The following is a 25,329-nucleotide window of genomic DNA, read 5'->3' on the forward strand; positions in this document are numbered from 1 at the left end:
AGTTGTTATTAATTAATACTTAGTAGTGATTTATTTTCAGCCAATAGTGCATTTAGCTCACAATGTCATGCAAAATTGGGAGGGGTTGTTCTCCAGTCCCAGGCTGCAGAGCCCAGGTGTTATTTAAAGCCATCCATCAAGACACTGATTATACACTAGCTGGTGGAGCATAATGAGTCTCCTAAACACACCAATTGGAAGCAAAGGGTAGCAACTGCCCTCTGAAAACCAGCTGTGGCTTGCAGTTCAAAGGACCATGATTCCAAACCGCTGTCTTGTAGCACTGTTGTTAATGAACAGCAACAGAGCCTCCAGCGTGTGTGAGCACTAAAACCCCAGACACAGTCACAGTGTTATTGTAACGGTTAAATGATGGGAGATCTAATGAGACTGTTCCCACTAAGTAATAAGCCAGCGATACATTATCAGCCCTGGTTTTCACTGTCTGGAAAATGTTTATGAGTAGTTAACATCAGTCTTTGAACTTCTCCCTCAGGGATAACCTGTTCTACCTTACACTAAAAGAGATGCTTTTCTTATTTTTAAATGATCAGTGGCCACCAAACATCAGCAAAACATCAAATATAATGACGGACAAAGAGTGTAAGTGAGCTGCTGGATATGTTTGTTACACGGGGGCGGCAGTAGCTCAGTCTGCTGGTCGACAGCTGGGAACCGGAGGGTCGGCGGGTCGAGTCCCCTGTGTGGACCAAGCAAGCAGACTGGTAGCTTTTGAGCTGCCAGTTTGCCTCCAGAGCACTGCCGAGGTGCACATGAGCAAGGCACCAAACCCCCACCTGCTCCATGGGCTCTGAAAAATGGCTGCCCTGCACCCCCTCTGAAATGCATGTGTTTGTGTGTGTGATATGTAAGAGGGGGTGCAAGATAAATTTCAATTGCATGTAATTTGTGTGTGAATTGCATGCAACATGATGAATAAACTTAATCTTAATCTTACACCCCCAGACACATTATGGTAGGAAGAGGTGTGGCGGGAGTGAGGAGTGTGTGTGACATCAAAGAGAAAATGTACTTGACCTCCTCCTCCCCCTACAAATGTGCTCCACCCAAAACGCCTCCCACCTGAGGACGTGGCCCCATCACCAACGCCAACGTCACTGAGGTAAATGTTTACCCCCTGTGGTAATCTGAGGTACTCGTTTTTGTACAAAATGGGCTTCAAAACTCATCACCTAACCACCTAACTCTATATTTCATTTCCTTTTAGCGCACTCTCGATTGCCTTTATAGAGCTGCGTTATTTTTGCTCCACGTGACTTTACAAACCGACTACGTGTCTGAGTCAAAGAAGAGCCTCTGTTTTATTTTGAAGGTTTATCCCGGATGTACCCATACTTTCTATCCGGCAATTATCGAATGGCTCGTCAAAACTACAACGCGGAATTCGCGCCCCCTTGTGGTAGAAAACTACCACAACGTGCGGCTCGGCTCGAGTGCTGCTCACTGATTTTTCTGTGGTGTACAAGATTTTCATATTGTAAAATAAACATCTAAAATGCATAGGGAAAAGAACTACAAACACAAGATAATGATGATAACCCACACGGGTAAAGTGCTCAAAGATCAACTTGTAAAGAATGTTCAAACAGTACAACAACAAACAAAGAGACCGGCCCATCCCATAATCAGACGGCCTCGGGAGCCGCAGCAGCGCAAAACCTCCGGTGTTCATCTTCATATTTTCTTTTAGTTTTACGCTTACATGCATCTATGGTGCTTCTGTCAGTAACACTCTGAGACTGCGCGCGTGCACATTGAAATCGGACTGCTCTTTGTCTGTATTGCCAAATATAGACCCATGCATTTTAGATTTTACAATATGAAAATCTTGTTCACAAAGAGAAAAATCAGTGAGCAGCACCCGAGACGAACGTCAGCCGTGGGATCGATTGCGTTTCGCTGCCCTCATATTTTGAATCGCACGCCAAACCGGCGAACCAGCTCCTGAATCAGTCACGTGGTACGGCAGGTTCGAGAGGCTTCGAACGTCACCACATACGTCACCAACACACGACTCGATACGCGCTTCGCCAAAATCTCCCTGGAGTACTCGATACACGCTCCGAAGCCTAGACACGAAAGGACACATTACTATTATTAACCAGAGCACTGAGGAGAAACTGCACAAATTGGACGCGGCAGCGGCGGTGGTTTCAGTGTGAGATGAAGGAAGCACCCGTGGGGGCCTGAAGGTACGTGTTTGTGCTGAAACTTTAGAAACCGTTAACTTATACTTCAAAATAAAGGTTGATAACTTGGCTCGGCGGATTCGGCAGCTAACGCTAGCTCCGTTATGTGCTGCAGTTCGTCGTTAGCATGGAGGAAACGAAGGAAACTCTGCTCGTAGGGCGACAAGAAGATGGTTTGAGCCGCGGGTACCAAACAATATTCCATGTTCACTCCGCCTCTGCATGAATGTGTCGGTTAGAACGTGACCACAGCGCGGCGCGACACCGAGAATAACTTTACAAAAGTCGGTCTAGTGCCGCGATAGTTAACGGAGAAGTTCGCCTCACCGCGCGCACACACACACACACACACTAGTTGGCTTCCGGCTACGCATTAAAACGCGATTCCCACCGCCGCTGTGAGCAGCGCCTTTAACCCGAGCAAGGGCGCCGTTAGCTTTACGTCACATCTCTGCAGTCTCTCCGTGTTGCCAGGCAGTTAAATCACAACACAAGCGTGCAGTGTGTGTGTTCAGTGTGCGTGTGTGTGTTTAGGGAGAGCAGTTTGAGCTCAACATTCCTGATCCAGACATATGAACATGATAAATGCATATTTGATGACGTATTCAATTCCATCTGTGCTGATCAGTCATTACATTACGATCATTTGGCAGACGCTTTATCCAAAGCGACTTACATTACATTACCGCCCTTAGCAGAGAGGGAAGCAATTGAGGGTTTGGTGCCTTGCTCAGGGGCACCTCGGCAGGGGCTTGAACCGACGACCCTCCGGTTCCCAAGCAGAAGCACTACCCACTGAGCCACTGCCGCCCCGTCATCACATATGACTCTATTTAAGTGTTCCATACATAAATACATTCAAATCCATATCTTGTCACATTCTGTGTGTGTGTGTGTGTGTGTGGTTGCAGAGTCAAAACGACTCCACTCACAAAACAGATCACCAGCCGCAAAGAAGGTTCAGGCCATTTACACCGCATCTGATCCGCATGAGGGTAAACACAGAGTCGAGTAGGCCACTGTAGGAATATCTGATTGGTTGGGGAACTTTATATTTGGGTCTAATATTGTTTTGAATGGTTTCCGTGGAGATGGTGGCTCGGCTTGTGGATCTCTGCACCTCTGACCAGTTGGCACTCAAGCTGTGTTGACACACCACGTTCAAGTTTTTAACTTCTGACGGGTGACGCCGCAGTTTGATGAGACTTTTCCCCTAAAGAGGCCGTGTCAAAATCAGTCCCTTTCCTCCTGTCTCACCCACGCCGGCTGTGATTGGCTGTGACTGTGGGAACACGTCTGTACCCACCTGATCCGTGTCTATATGCTCATGTTTCTATGGCAGGATGCTGCTACGGCTGAACGATCGGGCTTATTTCCTTTTCCAACGGCCTTTGGACCGTCTGGATTCAGGTGTGTGCCAACGTCAGCGCTCACCTTTGTCTTCTTGCTCTGTGGTGCCAGCTGAGACTTTGGCACCCAGGTTCACGCGTAGCAACTGGCTTGAGGAACCTCAGTGTGAATGGGCGATAGAAATGAATCCCATTTCTAACCAATGGGAGAGCAGAGCACTCACACCAAGCAGGAGAATGCAATGTGAAACCGTCCTGAAGCAGATAAAGAAACCACACAATGAATCAAAACAATGAACCGGATACGCCAAAGACAATCCAGTGGTGAAACACTTGAGGAGAACAGGAAGTGATCCTTCTCCTCGGAAGGAACGTTCAACATCCTGACCCCTCCACTTACATTCCAATTGTTAAACGGCCGCACCCTGAATCCTTTCCCCTCCGGCCCGGGCCGACGCCTCTGCGCTCACGCTGAGCGACTGAGTGAAGTTGTGCCACTGCTCCTTGTTTGGCCAAACAGAGAAGGTTAACTTGTGGAATGTTGGAGACACAGTGGGACCAGGGGGAGGAAATGAGTTTGTCTTTAGAGTGTATCCATGTGCAGCGTCCCTCTGTTTAGAACTAAAGATACACAGATGATGGAAGATGAAATGATCGTTTGGCATCTAGGCGTTTCGTCCATTTGGTCTTTGTATTTAGAAGAATACCAAAGATGAGCTCGGCCTTTTATCGGCAGCTTTAGGTGTCATTAGTTTGAGTTATGCTGCGGTGACATGGCCTCCTGCGCTCGTCCTCCTGGCTCTGGTTGATGCACCTGTGTTTGTTTTGCCGCGTTAGCTATATGTTCTGTATCAGGAGAGCCCCGCCCTGTTTAAGGAGATGAAAAGGCAGATGAGTAAAATAACCTTCAGTCAATAGAATGTGCTCATACAACAAATGGCAGAAAATCAGCTACACCCATGTCCTCAGCCAGCCTCCAGTCAGGCCGAGGCTGTGTGTGTGTCCGTGTGTCCGTGTGTGTGTCCGTGTCCGTGTGTGTGTCCGTGTGTGTGTGTGTGTGCCAGCATCCCATAAGCTCCCCCTCTCCTACCCCAGCCAATCACAAGCCTCTACGCAAAACCACCCAACCCTCACAGCCCAACCCCCCAGCTCCATGTCTGGGTCGCCCTCCCTCCCTCCCCCTCTCTCTCGCTCTCTCTCTCTTCCTCTCCTCCTCCTCCTCTTCTGCTCTCGGCCTCTGTGGGCTGATGCTTCCGAGCTGTGTAGACACAGACGGAAGGAGAGAGGGCTTTGACGAGACGGGAGAGGCGTGTGATGGAAAGGCGTCCAGCGTCTGTGGGCAGGAACCCTCATGTGAGTCACACGGGGTCTGTGCCCGTTCTCATTCTGTGTCCGTCTGTGCTTACTCGCCTCCCTTTTCTTTCCCCCGTCCGTCCGTCTCTCTCTGTCTCCACCTCCGCTGCTGTTTCATCCCCTCCTCTTCCTCCCTGCATGCCTCCCTGCCCCCATACCACAACGCCAGCCACTGATGCAGTCTTGTGATGCTGAACTAGGAGTCATGCCGTTTGTGTGTCGGGGCTAAATCGGGCTCCTTTTGCAGCGTGAATAGAAAGAACATGTGAGTTCCTCACCACACACACACACACACACACGCCTCGGTGGAGCGTCTCGTCGTCGCCACAGGCACACAATTGTAACGCAAAGATTCCATTTGTGAGTATAAAGATAAAGATGTTGTAGCACGTTGGTGAAATCTGGACTTCTGCTCTGATTTTAGAGCTTGGCTGTGTTTCAGTTCTTGGCTGCTCCGGTGTCAAACAGACAGGACGACACGTAAACACACACACACACACACACACACACACACACACACACACAACGCTGTGGTCATTTGCATTTTTCCCTGTCATTTACATCTGAGCCACTCCTGGAAGTTTCACCTGCTGTCCTGTATGTGTCGGTGGGAGCCGTCCAACCAAGCAAACGCTCAAACGCTCACCTGTGTGTGAATGAAATGATTGAAGATAAGAGCGAGCTAAGAGATCTTTTGCAATTTGTTTTTATTGAAGCAGACATTGTACATGACGTTGTGCGTACAGGTGTAGGATATTTTGGAGATCATTTTTTTATGGGGAAAGAGGAGAGAGAGAGAGAGAGAAAGGGAGGAAGGTTGTCTTATCCCTACTATTGTTGTTGAACTTTATACGTAGATCCTGAGGTAGAGTACAAGTGGGCTGGAGCAATGATGTTCTAGGGTCCCTACAAAACTTAAACAGGATAATGTCAAACAGCAATGTAGGCGAGAGAGAGAGAGAGAGAGAGAGAGAGAGAGAGAGAGAGAGAGAGAGAGAGAGAGAGAGAGAGAGAGAGAGAGAGAGAGAGAGAGAGAGAGAGAGAGAGAGAGAGAGAGAGAGAGAGAGAGAGAGAGAGAGAGAGAGAGAGAGAGAGAGAGAGAGAGAGAGAGAGAGAGAGAGAGAGAGAGAGAGACAGAGAGACAGAGAGACAGAGAGAGTCATCTTTGCGAGCTAATGTTTGGTTAGTTTGAGGCCATCAGAGAGCCGTGGCACATTTACTTTACTTGTTGCTTAATAGTTTTTCAACAAATGACAGCTTCATTATTCTACGTGTCCCAGTCAGGGCGGACGGAGCGCAGCCCCCATTGGTCGCAGCCGAGTCCACGCCCACGCTGCGTGACGCCGATCCTCAGCCTGAGGACACGCCAGCTCACAGGAACCAGCGGTCTAAAGAGAAAACACAAGTCTCCCGGTGCGCGCAGGCGTCCGTCCCCTCTGTCTGACCCGCTTCTCTGTGCAGGTGTGAGGAATCTTAAGTCAGAGAGGAGAAAGTGTCTATTGTGCTGCTCTTTGCCTCCTCGCCTTTGTCCCGCAGGACACAGTCCTTTCATCATTCCCTCATCGTGTGTCCCGGTTTGTATTTGCAGAGCGCCGGCCGGCCTGTACTTTGGACCTCAGTGTGTCTTCGTGTGGGCGGAGACATTTGAAGCTCACAGAGTTTGATTGAGCTCTACAACTTTCTAACTCCCCCGTCCATCAGAGTCTGTTTGTTACTGTAGGAGTTCAGAAGCGCGCGTGCGTGTGTGTGCGTGTGCGTGTGTGTGTGTGTGTTGTAATTTCTTGACAGCCCTCAGTGTTTGCACAGTCAGCCTTGTTTTCTGAGCAGAGCCAGTTCATGCTGCTGTGGATTTGAGATGAGATGGGAACCCGTAGCATTCCTAGTCAGGGTTTAACAAATGCCATTGGTGAACGCGCCGCAATTCAACTCCATCACATGATAGAGCTGGGACACACACACACACACACACACACACACACACGCTCTCCTCTAAGCACCGGCCCGGGGGATGTGCAGGGGAAAAGACATTTAATCTGTAAGAAGGAGAAAGCACCGATTGTGTTACAACACACACACACACACACACACTTGCACACGTATGACCTGCTTCAATTTGGACACATGTGGGCATGCGTGCAAGTTAATCCCAAAATTCCTAACTCCTTTCCCGACCTCCTGCCTATCCAGAACATCTCTGAGGAGGTGAACTCCAGGTTTTGGGAAGATGAAGAGCAGGCGGTGCTTTGACTGGAAAACCTTACTCACCTTATTCACAGAAAGGTTCATGTTTGTGGGCACAGTTCAGCCGGGTTTCAAAGGTTGAATATGTTTCACAACCCCGCTCGCTGTTTATCTGCCCTTTAATGTCGAAACGGAATATAAAGTCTGGCCGACGCTCGCTCGACAAATAATTTACAGGTGGAAAGGATCTCTTTGGTATTCAGATGGTGGGTTTCTGTCCCAGAATGAGAATCCGCCCCCGTGGCTGTGTGGAGTGGAAGCTAATGGACTCTAGTTGCCCCATGAACTGCTTCCATGGCGAGAGAATCCTTTTCTTTTCTTTTCTTTTCGTCACGTGTCACGTGACAAAAGACGTGTTCCAGGCACAGAGACCTCCTGCCTCACACTGAGCCGGGTCATTTTGAGTTCGTTTCTGATTTATTCTCCCGCCTCAGTGTCTCAAGTGTGTGGAAGACATAAGGGAGTGGAACCTGAAGAGGAAGTCAAACATGAAGCTGTCTCTAACTTGAACTGTTTTCCTGTTTTCCTGTTGTTGTTGTTGTTGTTTCTAGGAGCTGTACTATTTGAGAATTCAGAGGAGCAGAGACATGATGGAGAGGGGAAAGATTGAAGAACTATGTCAGGTAGACTTTGTGTCTGTTTGTTCACGTGCAAAGGGTTTAAGACTCAATCCTGCTTGAGACGCTATGCTGACGTCACCAGCATCCATACGCTAATAAGCTATTAGATTTACAATTTACATTTTTAGATTTTTGAAAGTATAATACACAAATGTATGAACTGTTTGTTTGTGCCTACTAACATAAAACTAACTCATGATGTGTGTGTGTGTGTGTGTGTGTGTGTGCTTATGATCTTTATCTGCAGGATTCAAAGAGGAGGCTGAGGGTGTGTGTGGCAACGTGCAACAGGGCAGACTACTCCAAACTGGCCCCCATTATGTTTGGACTCAAATCCCACGCTGAGGAGTTTGAACTGGAGGTGGTGGTGCTCGGCTCGCACCTCATCGATGACTACGGGTGAGTCACGCTCACGTGCCGCTGTGAACGGCTTCACAGGCCCGAGAACGGCAACACATCTCTCCCGTCCCAGCCTAAGGCCGGAGACAAACCATCGGGTCGTTTGCTTTGTTCTGATTCATGGAATAAAGTTTACAAACACTCATTTAGGGGATTTGTGTTTAACCAGTAACGTTTCTAGGCAAAACACACACAGCGCACACTTTCAGGAAGTTTCGGACAAAATCACACAAAAAAAATAATCTAGCACGGCGCAGGGACAATACATTAATCAAGCCAGCATCGAGGTTAGGTCTCGAAAACAACCAATCAGAGGAGGCGGGCCCAGCAGGTCTCAGTGAGGACGTCACTCGGTTTGGTTCGGGGCAGCTTATGAACAACCTTCAGTAGGCAGCTGGGACACAGCAGAGTGAGGACACCTAATCACCGCTGTGTTGCTTGAATTACTGCTGCTTTGGAAAGAGAGAGGCTTTCCCCACATGCAGACACAGCACATAGCCACCGTGTAGTGCAGGGGTGAACCTGAGGCTGGGCTCCAGTGCTCTCTGCTTCGGCGCTGTTTGAGCTGGACTGCTTAGCCGCCCCCTGGTGTCGTGTTTCATCTCTCCACTTTCCACCCGGCAGGAACACTTTTCGTATGATCGAGCAGGACGACTTTGACATCGGCTCCAAGCTCCACACCATTGTGAGGGGGGAGGACGAGGCAGCCATGGTGGAAAGCGTCGGCCTCGCGCTGGTTAAACTCCCCGACGTCCTGCAGAGGCTCTGTCCCGATGTCCTGGTTGTCCACGGTGACCGCTTTGACGCGTTGGCTCTGGCGACTGCGGCGGCCCTGATGAACATCAGAATCCTGCACGTGGAGGGAGGAGAGGTAAAGAGAAAGGAGGCGAAGTAGGTTAGGCCAGCTGATTGCTCTCCTGCCAAAGGAGTTCTGTGTTGACTTCCTGTTTAACAGCAATCAATGATCAAGAGAATTTGCCTCCGTAAACATCCTCTTTCCAAAACAACTGAAGTAAGTAAACACATCACAGATCTTGTGTCCTAACGCCCTGCTCCCTTCAGGTGAGCGGTACTATTGATGACTCCATCCGCCACGCCATCAGTAAACTGGCCCACTATCACGCCTGTTGCACGCGCAGCTCGGAGCAGCACCTCATCGCCATGTGCGAGGACCACTCTCGCATTCTGCTGGCCGGCTGCCCCTCCTATGACAAGCTGCTTTCTGCTCACTACAGAGACGACTACATGGACATCATCAGGAGCTGGCTGGGTACGTGCTTCTCAACGCGTGTGTGTGTGTGTGTGTGTGTGTGTGTGTGTGTGTGTGTGTGTGTGTGTGTGTGTGTGTGTGTGTGTGTGTGTGTGTGTGTGTGTGTGTGTGTGTGTGTGTGTGTGTGTGTGTGTGTGTGTGTGTGTGTGTGTGTGTGTGTGTGTGTGTGTGTGTGTGTGTGTGTGTGTCCATGGAAATGAGTAGCACCTCCTGGTCAGATTTTACAAGGCAATCTCTTAAACTGAGCTCTCTCGTGGCAATGCATGACACACACACACACACACACATTGAAATGGGAAGCGAGGAAGGACAAGTGTCAAGCAAGTTGACATCAATCTGTGTGCTCTTGTTTGAACGTTCTTGTGTGTGTGTGCTGTGTGTACAGGCGACAAAGTCCAGGAGCACGACTACATCGTGGCTCTGCAGCACCCGGTCACCACCGACATCCAGAACTCCATTAAGATATACGGCCTGATGCTGGACGCCCTGCTCTCCTTCAACAAGAGGACGCTCATCCTCTTCCCTAACATTGATGCTGGTTAGTTATTATGATGATGATTGTTGTTGTTAATGTTAACATGAGACACTTTTATAGGTCAGGATTTGTTGTATGATTGTTGATAAATCTGATAAAACGTGTCTGGTTGTCATGTAAACAGGAAGTAAGGAGATGGTGCGCGTGATGCGGAAGAAAGGCATTGAGCAGCATCCCAACTTCCGAGCGGTCAAGCACGTTCCCTTTGAACAGTTCATCCAGCTGGTCTCCCACGCCGGCTGCATGATCGGAAACAGCAGCTGTGGCGTACGAGAGGCCGGAGCCTTTGGCACGCCCGTCATTAATCTGGGGACCAGACAGACTGGCAGAGAGACAGGTTGGTAGTGACCTGCCTTCCCCCAGCCTCCTGGTTATGGACCGGGTCACAGCTCCCAACAGAACAGGAGACAGTCGCCACCTAGATCCACATTATCTGTGATCATCCACAGGCCTGGAGCAGTCTCTGCGCTGTTAAAGTGTGTGTGTGTGTGTGTGTGTTTCCTGTTTGAGTAACCTGCCCGTATCTGCACGTCTGCCAGGTGAGAATGTTCTCCATGTGAGGGATGCCGACACTCAGAATAAGGTTTATCACGCTCTGGAGCTGCAGTTTGGAAAGAGATACCCCTGGTAAGGCCAACATACTGTCTGTCTGTCTGTCTGTCTGTCTCATCCTGGTCCAGTCAACATGCATTCATATCCGGAAATGTCATTAAATGCTTAATGTCTCTTATTTGTCCGACTACATGTGTGCCTGTTTCTCTCAGCTCTAAGATCTACGGCGACGGGAACGCGGTGCCTCGGATTCTCAAATTCTTGCGGGCCATCGACTTGGACGAGCCCCTGCAGAAGACTTTCTGTTTCCCCCCGGTGAAAGACTCCTTCTCTCAGGACATCGATCACATCCTGGAGACGCAGAGCGCTCTGGCTGTGGACCTGGGAGGAACCAACCTCAGAGTGGCTATCGTCTGCATGCAGGTGGGCTGCAGTAACACCCAGGGGAGGGGTCTCTGTGTTTACATACGTCAGGTCCCCCCCCTAAACAGACATTTATCCCAACACAATGCAGTTAAGAGAGTCGTGTAGGTGGCAGGTTTCTGTCACGGTCAGGAGTAAGAGGAATATATGCTGACTGGGTTTTCTGCTGGCTAGGCGACTAGCTACCAGGCTGCTGGTGCGTCAGATGGAAGCACCCATCATCAGGTACCTCACCAATCAAGAAACAGGAAACAAAGTTTTGGCCACAAGAAACTGGCATGGTAGTGAAGACGCAGAACAAAAGTGTAAAAGTCTATAGGCCATGAAATGTTGTCATTTCTGGACATTGACTTTTGATTGCGATGGGAGCCTCATAACCTTCCACTCTTATTTAGAGCTCAACCAGACCCTCCTTCAATGTCTTGCCAGTTTTTTACAATTCATGGCCAAAGCCTTTTTAATTTCTCAACCAATGAAGGCTTTCACAATCATTCATATTGATCAACCAGCCGAATGGAATGAATCAAAGCAACCAAAGAGACGAATGGAGCCTCTGTGTTCTCCACACGCTGAGGAAGTGTTGGTCAATCCATTTGCTTCCTGACACGTTTGACCCACATGGATTCTGTGTCGACACTCAGTATGATGAGTACGCCTGTTAGAAGTTAGATTATAGTCCAGTAAAGGCAATAGATCACCAAAGTTCTACTGAAATGGTCACAAATGGAACCTTGCCTGCTCTTCAATGATGTCTTTGTAAAGCGGTTTACTGGAGCTGGTAAGGTTTTGTTACAGTCCGTGGAGAGGAAGCGGTCAGATTCTGCATGGAAACATATCGGCTGTCCTTCTCTTTTGAATGAATTCTTATTAATCAGTGGTTAATTCTGGCATGCCTTAATATGATCGACTTCAGGCCCAAAGTGGCTTCATTCTGACTAACTTTTGTTTTCTCCTCTCCGTCCCTGCTCAGGGTAAGATAGTGAAGAAGTACACTGAGCCCAACCCAAAGACCTACGAGGACAGAATCCAGCTCATATTAAAGATATGTGCCGCTGCAATGAGGGACTCGGTCCGCCTGAACTGCAGGATACTTGGTGTTGGTATGTACACACACACACACACACACACTTTGTCTCCCCATCCTCACCCCTTTTCTCTCCTCCCTGCATCATCTCCTCTTTGTCCATCCTCTGATTTCATGCTCTTTCATGATTTCTATTGATTCTAGTTGTTTCTTCACACACACACACACACACACACTAGCATCCCTTAATCACTGATGTTATTTGTCTTTACCCTCTGGAGATCATTTCAGCGGTAGTTTGGTGCGACTCGCTCTCTGATCGCTTCTCTGCGTCTCAGGCGTGTCTACAGGCGGCCGCGTGAACCCCCAAGAAGGCGTGGTGCTGCACTCCACCCAGCTGATCCAAGAGTGGTCCTCTGTGGACCTGAGGACGCCCCTGTCCGACGCCCTGCACCTACCCGTCTGGATCGACAACGACGGGAACTGCGCCGCTCTGGCCGAGAAGAAGTTTGGCCACGGGAAGGGAGTGGAGAACTTTGTGGCTGTGATCACGGGAACAGGTGTGGAGGCAGGATTGGATCATTTCAAAAAATCGTCGATGTCTTCTGTTTGAATGTCTGTTATGGTGCTGATCAGAATGTGGTCCAGCCAACTAGAACAATCTTTTAGGTAAACTGCATATCTGGGAGACTGTAACTGTTTTCAAAGTGACATTTGTGTCTCTGTAGGTATCGGAGGAGGGATTATCCATCACAACGAGCTGATCCACGGCAACAACTTCTGTGCCGCCGAGCTGGGTCACATCATGGTGTCCTTAGACGGCCCGGAGTGTACGTGCGGCAGCCGAGGATGCATAGAGGCCTACGCGTCCGGCATGGCCCTGCAGAGAGAGGCCAAGCGGCTCAATGATGGTTCGTACGTCTCTGTGCCAAAGATTGAGAGACAGCCACGGGCTTGTTCTGCATGTAACAACATCTGTGGTTTGTCCTTCAGAGGACCTGCTGAAGGCGGAGGGGATGAACATGAAGATCTTAGAGCCAATCACCGCCGCTCACCTCATCACTGCTGCCAGACAGGGCAACACTAAAGCTGAAGCTGTTCTCAACACAGGTCAGAGCTCCACATGGGCACACACTCAGGACAGACGGGGATTGGTTAGGGTAGTGTAACGTCACAATCTTCCTTGGTGGGTGTTAACTCCAGCAGTACAGTGTAATTGATTGTTGAATGATGTATTTGTTAGTAATGAAGGCCAAATGTGAACTTTGTGTCCGTCTCCGCTCTCTCTCCAGCCTCCACAGCTCTTGGTGTGGGCATCGTCAACATCCTCCACATGGTGAACCCCTCACTGGTGATTCTGTCCGGCGTCTTGGCCTCTTACTACCAGGCGCCGGTGCAGAGTGTCATCTCACAGCGAGCCCTCTTCTCCGCCCAGTGCATCAAGGTCGTCTCCTCAGACTTGGAGGAGCCGGCTCTGCTGGGGGCGGCCAGCATGGTGTTAGACTACGCCACCAGGAGGACCTATTAGAGAACACGGCAGCGCCTCGTGCACTGAAGTCCTCAACTCCTGATCCATTAAGAGCTGCTTAGAACAGAAGCTGCTGCAACTATTAGCTGCACAAGCCAGATACAGTGCATACGCATACATAGGGGAGGGGTGTGAAGGAAATTTCTGTTTGTTGAGGCGATGAAGGCAAATCAGCAGGTGGTGCTCAGCTACCCAGCAAGAGTCCACTAGGTCCCTGAGATCAACCACTGATCTCACCCAAACCTTTTATTATTGGCTGTTGGCTGCAGGGACGTTTGAATATGTTCACACGAGCACGACAAATCCTCCAGGAAGTACAGAACCGAACCCACTTTGCACCGAAGTGAAATTTGTACGGACAAACAGAAGATCCACTCAGTGTGTGTCACAGTGTTCAGAGTGGATAGAGATGCTTGATCAGTGTTTACTTGCTTGAAGCCCACTCGTTGCCAAAGCTGCAGTAGTTTGTGTGTGTGTGTGTGTGTGTGTGTGTGTGTGTGTGTGTGTGTGTGTGTGTGTGTGTGTGTGTGTGTGTGTGTGTGTGTGTGTGTGTGTGTGTGTGTGTGTGTGTGTGTGTGTGTGTGGACTGAAGTGGGTGTGTGTGGACTGAAGTGGCTTCCCGTTAACTCTCTTCCACAGAACTGACATTGACTGTTTTAAACCAGTGACCCGAGCTTTGGTGCCTTTCACGGTTAGACGGTCCTTTTAAAGTGCAGCGCAGAGGGAAACTGGAGGTCCTAAGTGTGTCATGTTCAGAGCAGATGTAGGAAACGATATCGAAAGCCACAAAAGCCATGCAGGAGCAGGAGCTTCCACCTGCACCTGCATGGCTCAACACAAGGGTTTCTCTTCCTGTTTCATTACAAGTTGAAGTGAGCAGCTCCATCATAACACCATCCCACCTCACTGTCACCTCACTAAACCAGTTTGGTGACTTTGAGCGACTTGGATTCCAATTCCGTTAATTCCATGTGTGAAATCAGATTACCTGTGTATTTAGGCTTAGAGTAAGTGTTGTGAAGCATGCAGGGCCGACTCCAGGCCAGGACGACCCGCACAGCCCAGGACCACCCGCACAGGCCCAGGACGACCCGCACAGGCCCAGGACCACCCGCACAGGCCCAGGAGTCCGACCCGGTGCCGTGTCACAGAAGGCTGGATTGAAACGTTGACGTGTTGTCGCCGCCCCTCTGATCTCTCAGCCTGTGAGCCCAAGCATCATTTCTCTTAATCGTTAAAAAAATCTATTAGTTACTTTTTTATGTTATGTTCCCATATTTTGGTATTTATGTAACTATTTAATGTTAATTTTAATTTAACCACGCTTTAAAATAGAATGGAATACACATATATATATACGTATATAAGTGTTTGGGGTTTATCAATATAAAAGGAAACATGTTTTCTTTATGTTGTCACAATGTTTGTTTGACCTCAACATGTCGGACCTGAATGATGGGTTATGTTCCTTTGTAACCATAACATGCTATTTTAATTATTTGGGTGATTTCCATTTTGTTTTATTGGTTTATTTGTGCATACTGTATTGTTGTCAGTGTGTACTTGACATGGGTACAAGAAATAGGAATGATTTTATTCAAATGAGGCTGAAATCTGCAAAGTTCTGAACTTTATCTCTGATCAATCCCATTGCTCCTTTTGCTCAGAATGTGAACTAGCCTTGAGCTTCAGTGTGTGTGTGTGTATGTTATGATGGGCAGTCATTGTACAAAGCTGCTGGTGTTGTGGTTTGTGTTTTTAAAATGAAGATAATGAAGGTACAATAAGAATATCTTCTCCTCCTCTGTCACTAAGTGTTAAACGGTCCAGCCACGAGGGTGAGACATGCCCACATGAGCAGGCAGACAGGCAGCAGTGTCTATGTGCAGAATGAATGTGGTTTAAACTGACAAACCCTTCTACCATACAATCACAGGTAACAACGTTGTATCCCAACAGAGTCACACTGTGATGTGTGAAGTATTTCTCTCTTACACATGATGCCACATGTTAACTCTCCACTCACTCACTCACTCACTCACTCACCTGCAGCATGACCCTCGCCTCACTGATGCCTGCTGGCCGTCACTGTCGGTGCCATGTGGGTTTGTGTCTATGCAGCCATGTTGAATTAGTTTCTGTTATGTTTCTGTTCCTAATTTTATAATCCTTGGTTACAATCATGAAAGTGAAATCACAAAAGATGGATTGCGTCTCTACTCGTGTTTGTTTTGTGTCTGTCTTAAATCATTTAGTCCCACATCGATCAGTTCTCTACATCCATAACTCCACAGAGATAAAGAGGTCCAGGGTCAGATTCAGACGTGTTCTTCCTTTAATGTGTGTGTGCCGTTTAGGATCCAAGGCTCAACTTTTTCTGACTGGATGGATTTCACATGGAGCCTGCACAAACAATCCACTCACACTCCTCTTACATGCCAGCAGAGCTCAGTCACACCTCTCTAGCCACACACTTCTTCAAGTCATCATGTCCTTCAATTATTACAACATCTATCCTACTTTATCAATCAATGATTTGATCAACGTGTCGTGTAGATAAAGTGCCAAGCAAACTGCTGTGTATTGATCACAATAAGGGAATCAATTGATCACTGTCATCCTACTGTGCTGATAAGAATGTTTTCCCGCAAACAAACACACAGATCTTCACTAATTTGGTTTCTTTACCAACAATGGTATCTTATCAATAATAAAGGAAGAATTAAGGTTCCTTTGCTGAGACTGAGTGATATTGTTGGAACGGCCAGTACTTTAGTAAGATGTTTTATTTTTGTAATTAAGAAGTATTTTCATTTTTAACACTTCATTTTCACCCCGTTAAGCAATCAAATGTAATTACCAAACATAAGTCTGCAATCCAAACAGCGTCACTGGCTTGTGTAGTTTAAACCAGGGCGTCATTTTCCACCTGCAGGCTTTGAGTCACCTGAGTCCTCACAGACGGTCAGACGAGTTAATAATTTACAACCATGGCTTTGCATCTTGGATGATGTCAGCACGGTTGACAAAAGGGGGAGACTGTGTGAGAAAACAGCTGAAAATGGAAGGAAGATGTAAAATATCAAGGAGAAGCCTGTGCAGAGGCAAATGCTACTTCGTAAAGATGTGTTTGGTTTATCAGACTGGATCAAGAAATGCGCGTTTTCACACCTAATGCACACCTATAGCAGTTTCTTCTACATGTATCACGCTGTGATGGTTTGATAGAGCAACTCTAACACAAATGAGGAGCAATAAAAATGAGACCACACGTGAGGAACCATATGTTAATGAGGATGAAAGGATAAGAGTATAAATATAAAATGAATGGAGAAGTAATTGTTATGATATCGTCATTACATATGACTTACTGGGTGTAGTAATTACTTGCTTTAACAAAATACAACAATACATGAAATCCTGCCAAATTACAGACTGCGGCTTTTTTCTCACAGCTCTGACAGCACACACACAGCAGGTCATGGGATCCGAGCTCAGAGGGTTGTAACGATCTGATTGGTCAATTTTTGAAGCTGCTGTCCTCTGATTGGCTCTGCGTGTCGTCAATCACTTTATTCGGTTTGTGATTGGCTGCCTACCCGTTTCCTCTTTGCTAACCGCTGCCGTGTTTTTTATCGCCCTTCCTCCCGTAAAGGCTAACACAGATCGGTCAGCCGCTACACCTGCTCTCCGTTTTTAAACGTTTACCCTCCTGAAGTGAACGCAACATGGATGATTTTGACATGCTGAATGCGCCCGCCGCCGGCAACGGTGTAGGTTCAGAGGAGGACCCCGCCGCCGCCTTCCTGGCCCAGCAGGAGAGCGAAATCGCGGGCATCGAAAACGACGAAGGCTTCAGCATCCTGGACGGCGGAGAGGTCCCCTCGTCTCTGGGAGACTCAAACGGTTGGTGGCCAAGCGGAGATATTGTGCTTCCGCTGTTAGCTACACATTCAGTGCGAACATTAGAATGTTAGCAGGCTGCAAGGGAATGTTGGTTTAGTTTATTTGAGTCCCAAATGCAAGCTGGGCGCGTAGCTCTTTAGCTTTCTCGTATTAGCGGAGCTAGCAAGTCGGTGCTATGCAGTAACGGGTGTCCATATTAATTGGTGGCTTTGGGCTGAATCGGTTATTGTGGCTGTCGACAGCATAAATATTCATAATATAACTGTTCCTACCGATGTCTTATTGCTTTTCCAAAGTGTAATAAAACGCAGCTAGATATTGAAGACGTTTGCGTTGTTTGACTATTGACAATAAGTGAGAACAAGGCATTAGCGAGGACACCTAAATGATATTTTCTCTGTTTCAGGAAACATTCAAGTTGTAGTCAAACGTGTACCTAACACGCGAGTTTAGAGGGTGTGTGTGTGTGTTAATATAAAATCAGTTTCATATTGAATTTCTGCCAACAATAAAATATCCACCCACCAACGGACTCAGCCTAGAGTCACCGGTTAACACGGCCACTCATCCGAGCAGTACACCAGTCATTCATTGTTTCTTATCTAGCTTGACATGTAGCTCGGCTGCCAGCTCAGCTCACAGGAGGCAGTAAGAGGAAATGGACGGAGAGCCGTGACCTTTGACCGAGCTGCAGCTGCTTGAGCAACTGAACTACTCAGAAGTGTTTTGTAATATTCACAATACATTTTGTCATACAAGGATATATGTGTATTTAATTGATGATGATATGAAATAGAGGAGCCGTTAATCCTGATAAAGAAAGTAAAACAAGCAAGTTCCACCTTTCTACCTTATAATGATGACAATTATTAATATGTATTCACATTGTTGTTGATTGTATTTCTGTCGACTGCTTATGTCATTGTTGTCATGCCAACTGTGTATATCTTCACAACGTGTCTGTCATCTGTTTGTATCTGATTGCTAACAGCAGTTTTTCCTTTGTGCCTTCTAGATGGAGCCGTTAATGGAGAATTTCACGGGGTAATACGTTTGTTTCATTCCTTTCCTTGTTGAATAGCGTGTTAGAAAAAGTGTGTGTGTCCTCAAACTAAAGTGCATCCAAAGATTCCAGGGTCGCTGCTGGAATTCTGAGATCAGAACTGAAGAAGTTTAATCCTAAAGAATCAAAACAATCCTTTAAGTATTTGGGTTAAAAACAGTGTTTGTCACTGCCAGGATGATTTGAGTAAGAACTGCAAGGGTTTGAGTTTGAGTCTGTTAGTTGGGCTCCTGCTTCCTTTTTCCTGTGCTGGGATTGCAACATTGCTGCCTTCTGCACTGTCAGGGCTTCCATCTGCCAGGAAGAGACGGAGACGCTTCAGCCGTGTCCTGGGTTGGGTTTGCTTTAGATTAAAGCTGCCTGGGCGCAAAGACGTACATTAAACAAGCAGCAAAAAAGCTGGAACAGGAAAAGAAAAAGAAAAAGAAAACACTTCTCAAATCTACTTAGTTGTAACTCTTAACTGTTTCAAAATGACTTTCAGTTGATGTTTAGAAAGACTTTCTCTTCACTATTCCATCTTAAATAGCGTAGGTCGAATTCACAGGTCTCTAAATCTACATCCCTGTCCTTCATCGTCTCTGTTCGTCAGGAAAGCAACGGTCCATCAGATGTCTATGCAGCCATCTCCAGTGTCGACCGGCTGCAGGCCGAACCTGAAAGCCTGCGCAAGTGGCGGGAGGAGCAGAAGGACAGGCTGGAGCTGCTGGGTAAGCACGGGGGGGATGCCTCTTGTAGAAGGGGCCGACTGCTCTGCTCTGAGCTGTCAGGAGACCTGGAGCTTCAACCAGATCACACACTCAACTCAAGCAAAACATGCATTTTCCTTTTTTTGTTTCTTCCTCTGATCTCTCTTCCCTCTCTCCTTTCTCTCCTTCCTTCACTCCCACCTGCCTCCTCCCCTCTGCCCGCTCGTCTTCCTTCCTCCGCAGACGACAACTCCCGCCAGCAGGAGTCTGAGTGGAAGGATAAGGCCAAGGTGGAGCTGGAGGAGTGGCACGCTAGGCAGAACGAGCAGCTGGAGAAAACCAAAGAGAACAACAGGTACAGACAGACGCTGGCCCGAGAGCTCCCGGCACATCTCGGCACTTTGTGCTTTAGCTCAGTAATGTTGGGACGCCTCCGTTTCAACCAACTGAACACCTGCTACTTCCTTAAAGAGGAACTATGAGCGCCTCTGTGGTGATGTGTGAGGCTGTTCGGCTCTCTCTCCCTGTGTGAAGTGTGAAGTGTTACAGCCTCCCTGCTCTTTTCTAACCAACTCTTTGTGTTTGAGTTTCTCCAGAGCTCCATAAGCTTGAGAAGGACGAGGCTCCAAGAGGTTTAGGCTAAAGTGAAATCATGGCCAGCGGCTAACGCTAAAGTCAGGACTCAAGACTCACAGGCTTTATTATCAGGAGAAAACACAAGTGCTGCTAAAGCTGAGCTACAACGTTTAAAAAAGGAAAAAGGATAAGTTAATATATGAATAGAAAATCCTCATGTGTGTGTCCTGGAGGTCTAAACGTCTCCATCATATCGGGCCAAAGCTAAAGCTTCCCAGAGAAAATGAGCTGGCTTGTTGCCTTGGTAACACGCAAGAATCTCCCAGTTGCAGAGAATCCACAGGTCGCCAGGGGGCCAAGGAGAACCACCTGAGAGTGGAGTTGACTTCCTGTTGTGTTCACACGTAACTGTGGATCAAGAGGCACTGACATGAGAGAAGTGAAAGAGACGAGCCGTTAGTACGTTTGATAATAAAGGAAGTCAATTTTCCATAAACTTCCTGTGAAATTCATCGACCCTCCACCGTCTCTAGCTGATGCAGTATTTTATAAATCCATAATCCCCGCTTTAATCTGTAATACCGAGTTCTGCACTGTAATGCAGCCAAGAAGCCGTCTGGCAAAGCTGCGTGGGAAAGAGAGACGGCTCCATCCTTTAGTTTGAGCTTACGGACGCCCTCGTACAGTCATCAGACTTGTGACCGTTGAGTCAGCTGATGATGATTTTCCATTCTTGATTGAGCCATCGGTTACTCACTCTCAACTCACGGATAAACAGTTTGATGTTTACCCAACGATGCTGTGAAGGAAAAGCTTAAAGTGGAGCCGGCAAACTTCTTCTTGTACTGGCAACCAAAACTTGAGGCACTCAAAGGGTTAAGCGATGATCCAAATTCTCATTCCCTAATCTCTGCCGATCGACTAATCGATTAACCGACTAATCGTCTCACCCGTGGGGATTTAACACGTTTGCTGCTGTGTAGAGCCGCCGGGTCACCGCGGTCCTACAATGAAGGCGTGGCTTCATTAATGAAGGCGTGGCTTCATTATAGGGCCGGGGGTGGAGGCGGAGCTTTGTACTGTGTGCTAACCTTTTATGGCTTATGTTTCCACCCTCCTCCTTTTTACCGCTCTCTCTCTCTCTCTCTCTCTCTCTCTCTCTCTCTCTCTCTCTCTCTCTCTCTCTCTCTCTCCTTTCCCGCCCTCTTGCTGCTCTGTCGTTTCGGGCGGATGTTTGTCCAGAGTGCTGGATGAAGACTTCTACAAGCAGCCCTTCTCTGAGCTCATTGGTTATGTGTATGTTGCTCCAACTAACATCCTCCATTGAAGTTTCATTTTACTTTCTCCCCCCCCCCCCCTCCTTCCCGTTGCCATCGACTCCAACCACTGACAAATCCTCATCATCTCCATCTCATCAGTCAGGGCCACGTACGCCCCTCCCCCCCTCCCCCCTGTGTGTTGCCTTGTTCCATTTCCACCCTCAGTTTTCCCATCTGAAGCATAGTCCACTCTAAATCTCAGTTCATGTGTGTAAAGTGTGTTTGTGATTGTTTTAACATCGTTTGGCTGCATGCAATGAGTCGACACTCGTCAGTGTAGTGACATATTTATGACTGTTTGCATGCCCGACACGCACATGCAATCACACGCACACACACACACACACACACACACGCACAGCCGTGTCCGTTGAGATCAGTTGCTCCTCCATTCTTGTTGCCAGTGTTCCTTTGCTCATCACTCTCATGTTGCCGTTCCCCTTCAACTCATCTCAGCAGAGCATCTCATGACCCTTTGAGTTGTTGACAGTTAACACTCGCTAATTTAATTGTATGAACTAGAAAAGTGTCTTTCCTGTGCCTAAAAAGTGATTTGTAGTCCAGTCCTGCCCACCCCGGCAGGACTTTGCTTACATTTGTTAGTTTAAAGCATTTGCGTGTTCACAGTTGGACAGGTAAGCTTTCTTCTCTGTGTGTGTGTGTGTGCCACACGAGCCGCTTTCTGCTTTATCAAACACTGTCAACCTTTTAAAGAACAACAGGAGAGGAATGATTTCAGTAATGGCCGCATTCCATTTTTGAGCCATCAGCAGACTGTATTGTGCTGTTCTGCTGAAACAGGTGGAGATGTACACTGAGATTAGAAGTCACACACACACACACACACACACACACACTCCCCCACTCCCCCCTGTGTTGACCTATTAGCCGCCTCGGGACTGTGTGGGTGTGAACGCAGCGTTTGATTGACATCTCTGCCACTGCCACACAACTGCTTCAAACTGAACCATGTTTATGCTTAAGGAGGGATGTGAGCTGCTGAGTGTCCAGCAGCCTGAGCTGTGCAGCCTTTGGTCCGGCCCTCAGAAAGCTCCGGCGCCTTCTCTAGCCTGCATTGCGGCGTAAACCTTTCGATGAATAAGGACCCGCTCAGACAGAAGCTCTGTTTATGCAAACCTGCCAACATCATGTTTGAATTGTGTAATGTGTTTTTCAATGTTCACACCTCAATGCAGGCTGTGGTTGACTTGCTCTTCGGCCGTAATGCCAGTACGGCGTCACCCGGAGTCACATCACTGCCCCCTGGTGGTGTGAGCTGGGTACTGCCACTACCAAGCGCAAACAGCCCCTTTAGGGAGGCACCAGGCCGTGACATCCGGTTTGTCTGAGACGACCCTAGCGTCAGAGACCAAATGCTGCACATGCTGACTCTGTAGAAACCTTTTGGGGAAGTAAAGATTTAGTTTAAACATTAATAGCTTCTGCATGCTGGCTTCTGACATCAGCACGTTGCTCATTTGTGTTGTCTTTCATTTCGCCCCCCTCCCCCTCCCCCTCCCCTCTCTATCTCTTCTATATTCTGACTTGTGAAACTTGTTTCTCCCTGTTTTCTTTTCCTCCGCACCTTAAAGCACACACATTAACCATCCTTGCTACCGCCTAGACCAGTTAAGTAAAAAAATAAAACGCCAGAGCATTCGACTCATTTCTATTTTATTTTTTCGCCAGGGAATAGATGCACTTTACTGTCTTGTCTTAGATCAGAATGTGTTGCCGTAGATACCCAGCTTACCCGCCCAGTGCAGCTAGATCCACTGCCTAAAGTAGACGTTTGGTGTCCTGTCCATCCAGTGATGTTGTGGTCCTTGTAGTCCCTTGTGCAGTTGTAGTTGTGATAGTGAACGTGGATTGGCTCCTTTACCCCATTTTAGCTGTGTCCACTGTGTCCTAGGTAACAGTCGGGTTGGTAAGGGGGGGTGGGGGGGGGCATGGCAGTGGAACTGTTACTCCAGTATGCTTGAGGGGGGGGGGGGGGGTAACTTTAGTTTTAGCCATAATCTGTGGCTTGCATCTCCAAAATGTCTGTCATTGTGGAACTGAACCATTTTTTTTTTAAGCTCTCTGCGTTTCTTTGACGTGTGTGTGTGTGTGTGGTCTCATCCCCAGTGTTTGTGTGGTAAAAGGCCTCTAGAGTCAGTCCGCCCCTTCTTGGGGTTCGATCAGTGGTCTCTAAGGAAAACACTTCCACCGTCTCCAACGAGACGTCAATTGTCCTGTTCCAAAACCAGCAGGCACATTTGTAAAGCAATCCCTTTTTTTTGTTCTGACGCATTTCCCAGTCTGTGCCTCGCCTCCCGACGGCCTGCTTCTCAGCCGCAGCAGCTCCATGCATGGCAGAGGCCCGGTAAAGCTTCGTAGAGCTTCTTGTTTTTTTTTTTTGGGCTTGGTTAAAAAACAGAACTTGCCACTGTGGTCCTTTTATCTCCACTCAAGCTCAAGTATACAGATGAGATCGCATCCCTATACTTGGGTCTTGCAGAGGAACTCGGCCATGAAAGTTGAGGAGCGGCGAGGCAAGTTGAAGTGTCTCCTCCTCCTCCTCTTCCTCCCCTCCCCCTTCAGTTCTCGACAGAACTGCGTTTTTAACCAACCAAAAAAACGCTTCTCAGTCATTACAATGACTCCACAGTTAGTTGTGTGTTTGTGTTTGGGTGGTCATTGTGTTGGAGGTGAGTGTAAGGTGTGAGCAGAGTTGGGGGCATGCCACAGGTCAGGATGTTTGTAGCGTATTTCCCTCTGTGAGCACAAAGGCAGGTGGATGTTCTTTCCCGCCCTGAGTTGGACTCTGCTGAACCCGCACAGCCCCCGGCTCCTCCCCCAAAACCTCAACCTCTCACGTGGAAGGCGGAACGCACTTTCATTTTGGCCGAAAGACTTAACGGGAACACCGCCCCCTGGTGTCGGTGATCAGCAGAGGCCCTCCTCAGCGCGGCGTGTGTGTGTGTGTACACCTGTTTGTGTGTCGTGCCTCTCCTCCTCCTCTAACGCTCTCGTCTCCCCTGTCGGCGCTGTAGGGCGGCTGAAGAGGCCATGATTTCAGATCTGGACGAGAGCAACCCGGGCACCGAGTGGGAGCGCGTGGCTCGGCTCTGCGACTTCAACCCCAAGTCCAGCAAGCAGGCCAAGGACGTGTCCCGCATGCGCTCGGTCCTCATCTCCCTGAAGCAGGCCCCGCTCGTCCGCTAGGCAGCCGAGGGCCCTGCCCCCGCCACCGGGGACGCCGTTTTCCATATCGTCCTCTACCACCGCACGCCCACCAACCTGACCGCCGATGTCCCACCCTCCCGATTCCGCTCCGTTCACACCCATTGGCCATGTACGGCCCTGTTGTGTTCCCTAGTGTAAAGGATATAGCCAGTGGCCCTTTAGCCCCGCCCACATCCTCCTCGTAGTTCTGTATAGATTAGCCTTGACGCACCGGCTCGCTCGTCTTCTGCTCCCCGAACCTGATTTCCCCGTGGGCCCCTCATGGTGTCAGGGTGCAGGGGCGGGGGCACTAAAGGGGTCAAGGGTCATCAGCTGTTTGGGTGTAAAGGGATTTTCCTGCAGCTACACTACAAACTGCCTCACAGGGACCCTGAACCCGATCATTCCCATCACGCTGTGCTGTAACTCCTCCTCTCCCTCACCTGGGCTGGCTGACAGTAAATGGTTCCAGTCCCCCTCTGCCCTCCGGCCCTCTGTCTTCACTCAGGGCAGGGGTTTTTTCTTCTGTTTTGTTTTTTTTGAAAGGACCAAACTCTGTAAGACAAAACTCCAAATTCCGTGTGTGTGTGTGTGTGTGTGTGTGTGTGTGTGTGTGTGTGTGTGTGTGTGTGTGTGTGTGTGTGTGTGTGTGTGTGTGTGTGTGTGTGTGTGTGTGTGTGTGTGTGTGTGTGTGTGTGTGTGTGTGTGTGTGTGTGTGTGTGTGTGTGTGTGTGTGTGTGTGTGTGTGTGTGTGTTTAGAGCTGTGTGTAGAGCGGGCCGGTGGCGTGTTGTATTAAACCCTCCCCTCCAGTCATTACAACAAGCGTGACATGTCTGTGTGTTTAAACTACCATAGCGTGTGTGTGTGTGTACTCTTATGTGTGTACCTATGTACATATACAGAAGGCAATATATATAAATACAGTTTATGAAATGACACAGTTGTGGTTTTAAAGAGAAATCCATGTTGGCCAGCTGTTGCTTGATCATGCGTGTTCATTGTCCATTTTATTTCAGTTCCAATAAAGAAATTTCAATCGAGGTTTGTCTCCGAGTCTTTAAGTC

The 25,329-nt window shown here is 48.3% G+C and overlaps 2 protein-coding genes across 6 annotated transcripts; both read left to right on the forward strand.

Annotated features, from left to right (window-relative positions):
• The first annotated feature begins 2,033 nt into the window (after positions 1–2,033).
• On the forward strand, positions 2,034–15,712 carry gne (glucosamine (UDP-N-acetyl)-2-epimerase/N-acetylmannosamine kinase). 4 transcript variants are annotated; one of them, XM_076167279.1, is made up of 16 exons: positions 4,751–4,912; positions 5,094–5,177; positions 7,705–7,776; positions 8,021–8,172; positions 8,797–9,043; positions 9,235–9,442; positions 9,828–9,980; positions 10,102–10,314; positions 10,517–10,604; positions 10,742–10,952; positions 11,127–11,177; positions 11,923–12,052; positions 12,315–12,536; positions 12,705–12,887; positions 12,970–13,086; positions 13,269–15,712. In XM_076167279.1, the coding sequence occupies exons 3-16, from the start codon at positions 7,741–7,743 to the stop codon at positions 13,502–13,504; spliced, it is 2,247 nt and encodes a 748-aa protein (XP_076023394.1). In that variant the 5' UTR covers positions 4,751–4,912; positions 5,094–5,177; positions 7,705–7,740; the 3' UTR covers positions 13,505–15,712. The 4 variants fall into 4 exon arrangements, with proteins under 4 accessions (XP_076023393.1, XP_076023394.1, XP_076023391.1 ...); XM_076167278.1 differs by lacking the exons at positions 4,751–4,912; positions 5,094–5,177 and adding an exon at positions 2,034–2,213; XM_076167276.1 differs by lacking the exon at positions 5,094–5,177.
• A 1,417-nt stretch (positions 15,713–17,129) lies between these two features.
• clta (clathrin, light chain A) lies at positions 17,130–25,305 on the forward strand. 2 transcript variants are annotated; one of them, XR_012965156.1, is made up of 6 exons: positions 17,130–17,410; positions 18,426–18,454; positions 19,066–19,183; positions 19,406–19,517; positions 24,093–24,891; positions 25,024–25,305. XR_012965156.1 is itself a non-coding variant. In XM_076167292.1 (5 exons), the coding sequence occupies exons 1-5, from the start codon at positions 17,233–17,235 to the stop codon at positions 24,262–24,264; spliced, it is 609 nt and encodes a 202-aa protein (XP_076023407.1). In that variant the 5' UTR covers positions 17,130–17,232; the 3' UTR covers positions 24,265–25,305. The 2 variants fall into 2 exon arrangements, 1 of the variants encoding a protein (XP_076023407.1); XM_076167292.1 differs by having other exon boundaries at positions 24,093–25,305.
• The last annotated feature ends 24 nt before the right edge of the window (positions 25,306–25,329 follow it).

Source organism: Genypterus blacodes, unplaced genomic scaffold, assembly GCF_046128005.1.
Source record: "Genypterus blacodes isolate CSIRO-AG114 ecotype Tasmania unplaced genomic scaffold, CSIRO-AGI_Gbla_v1 ptg000157l_1, whole genome shotgun sequence".
Taxonomy (NCBI): domain Eukaryota; kingdom Metazoa; phylum Chordata; class Actinopteri; order Ophidiiformes; family Ophidiidae; genus Genypterus; species Genypterus blacodes.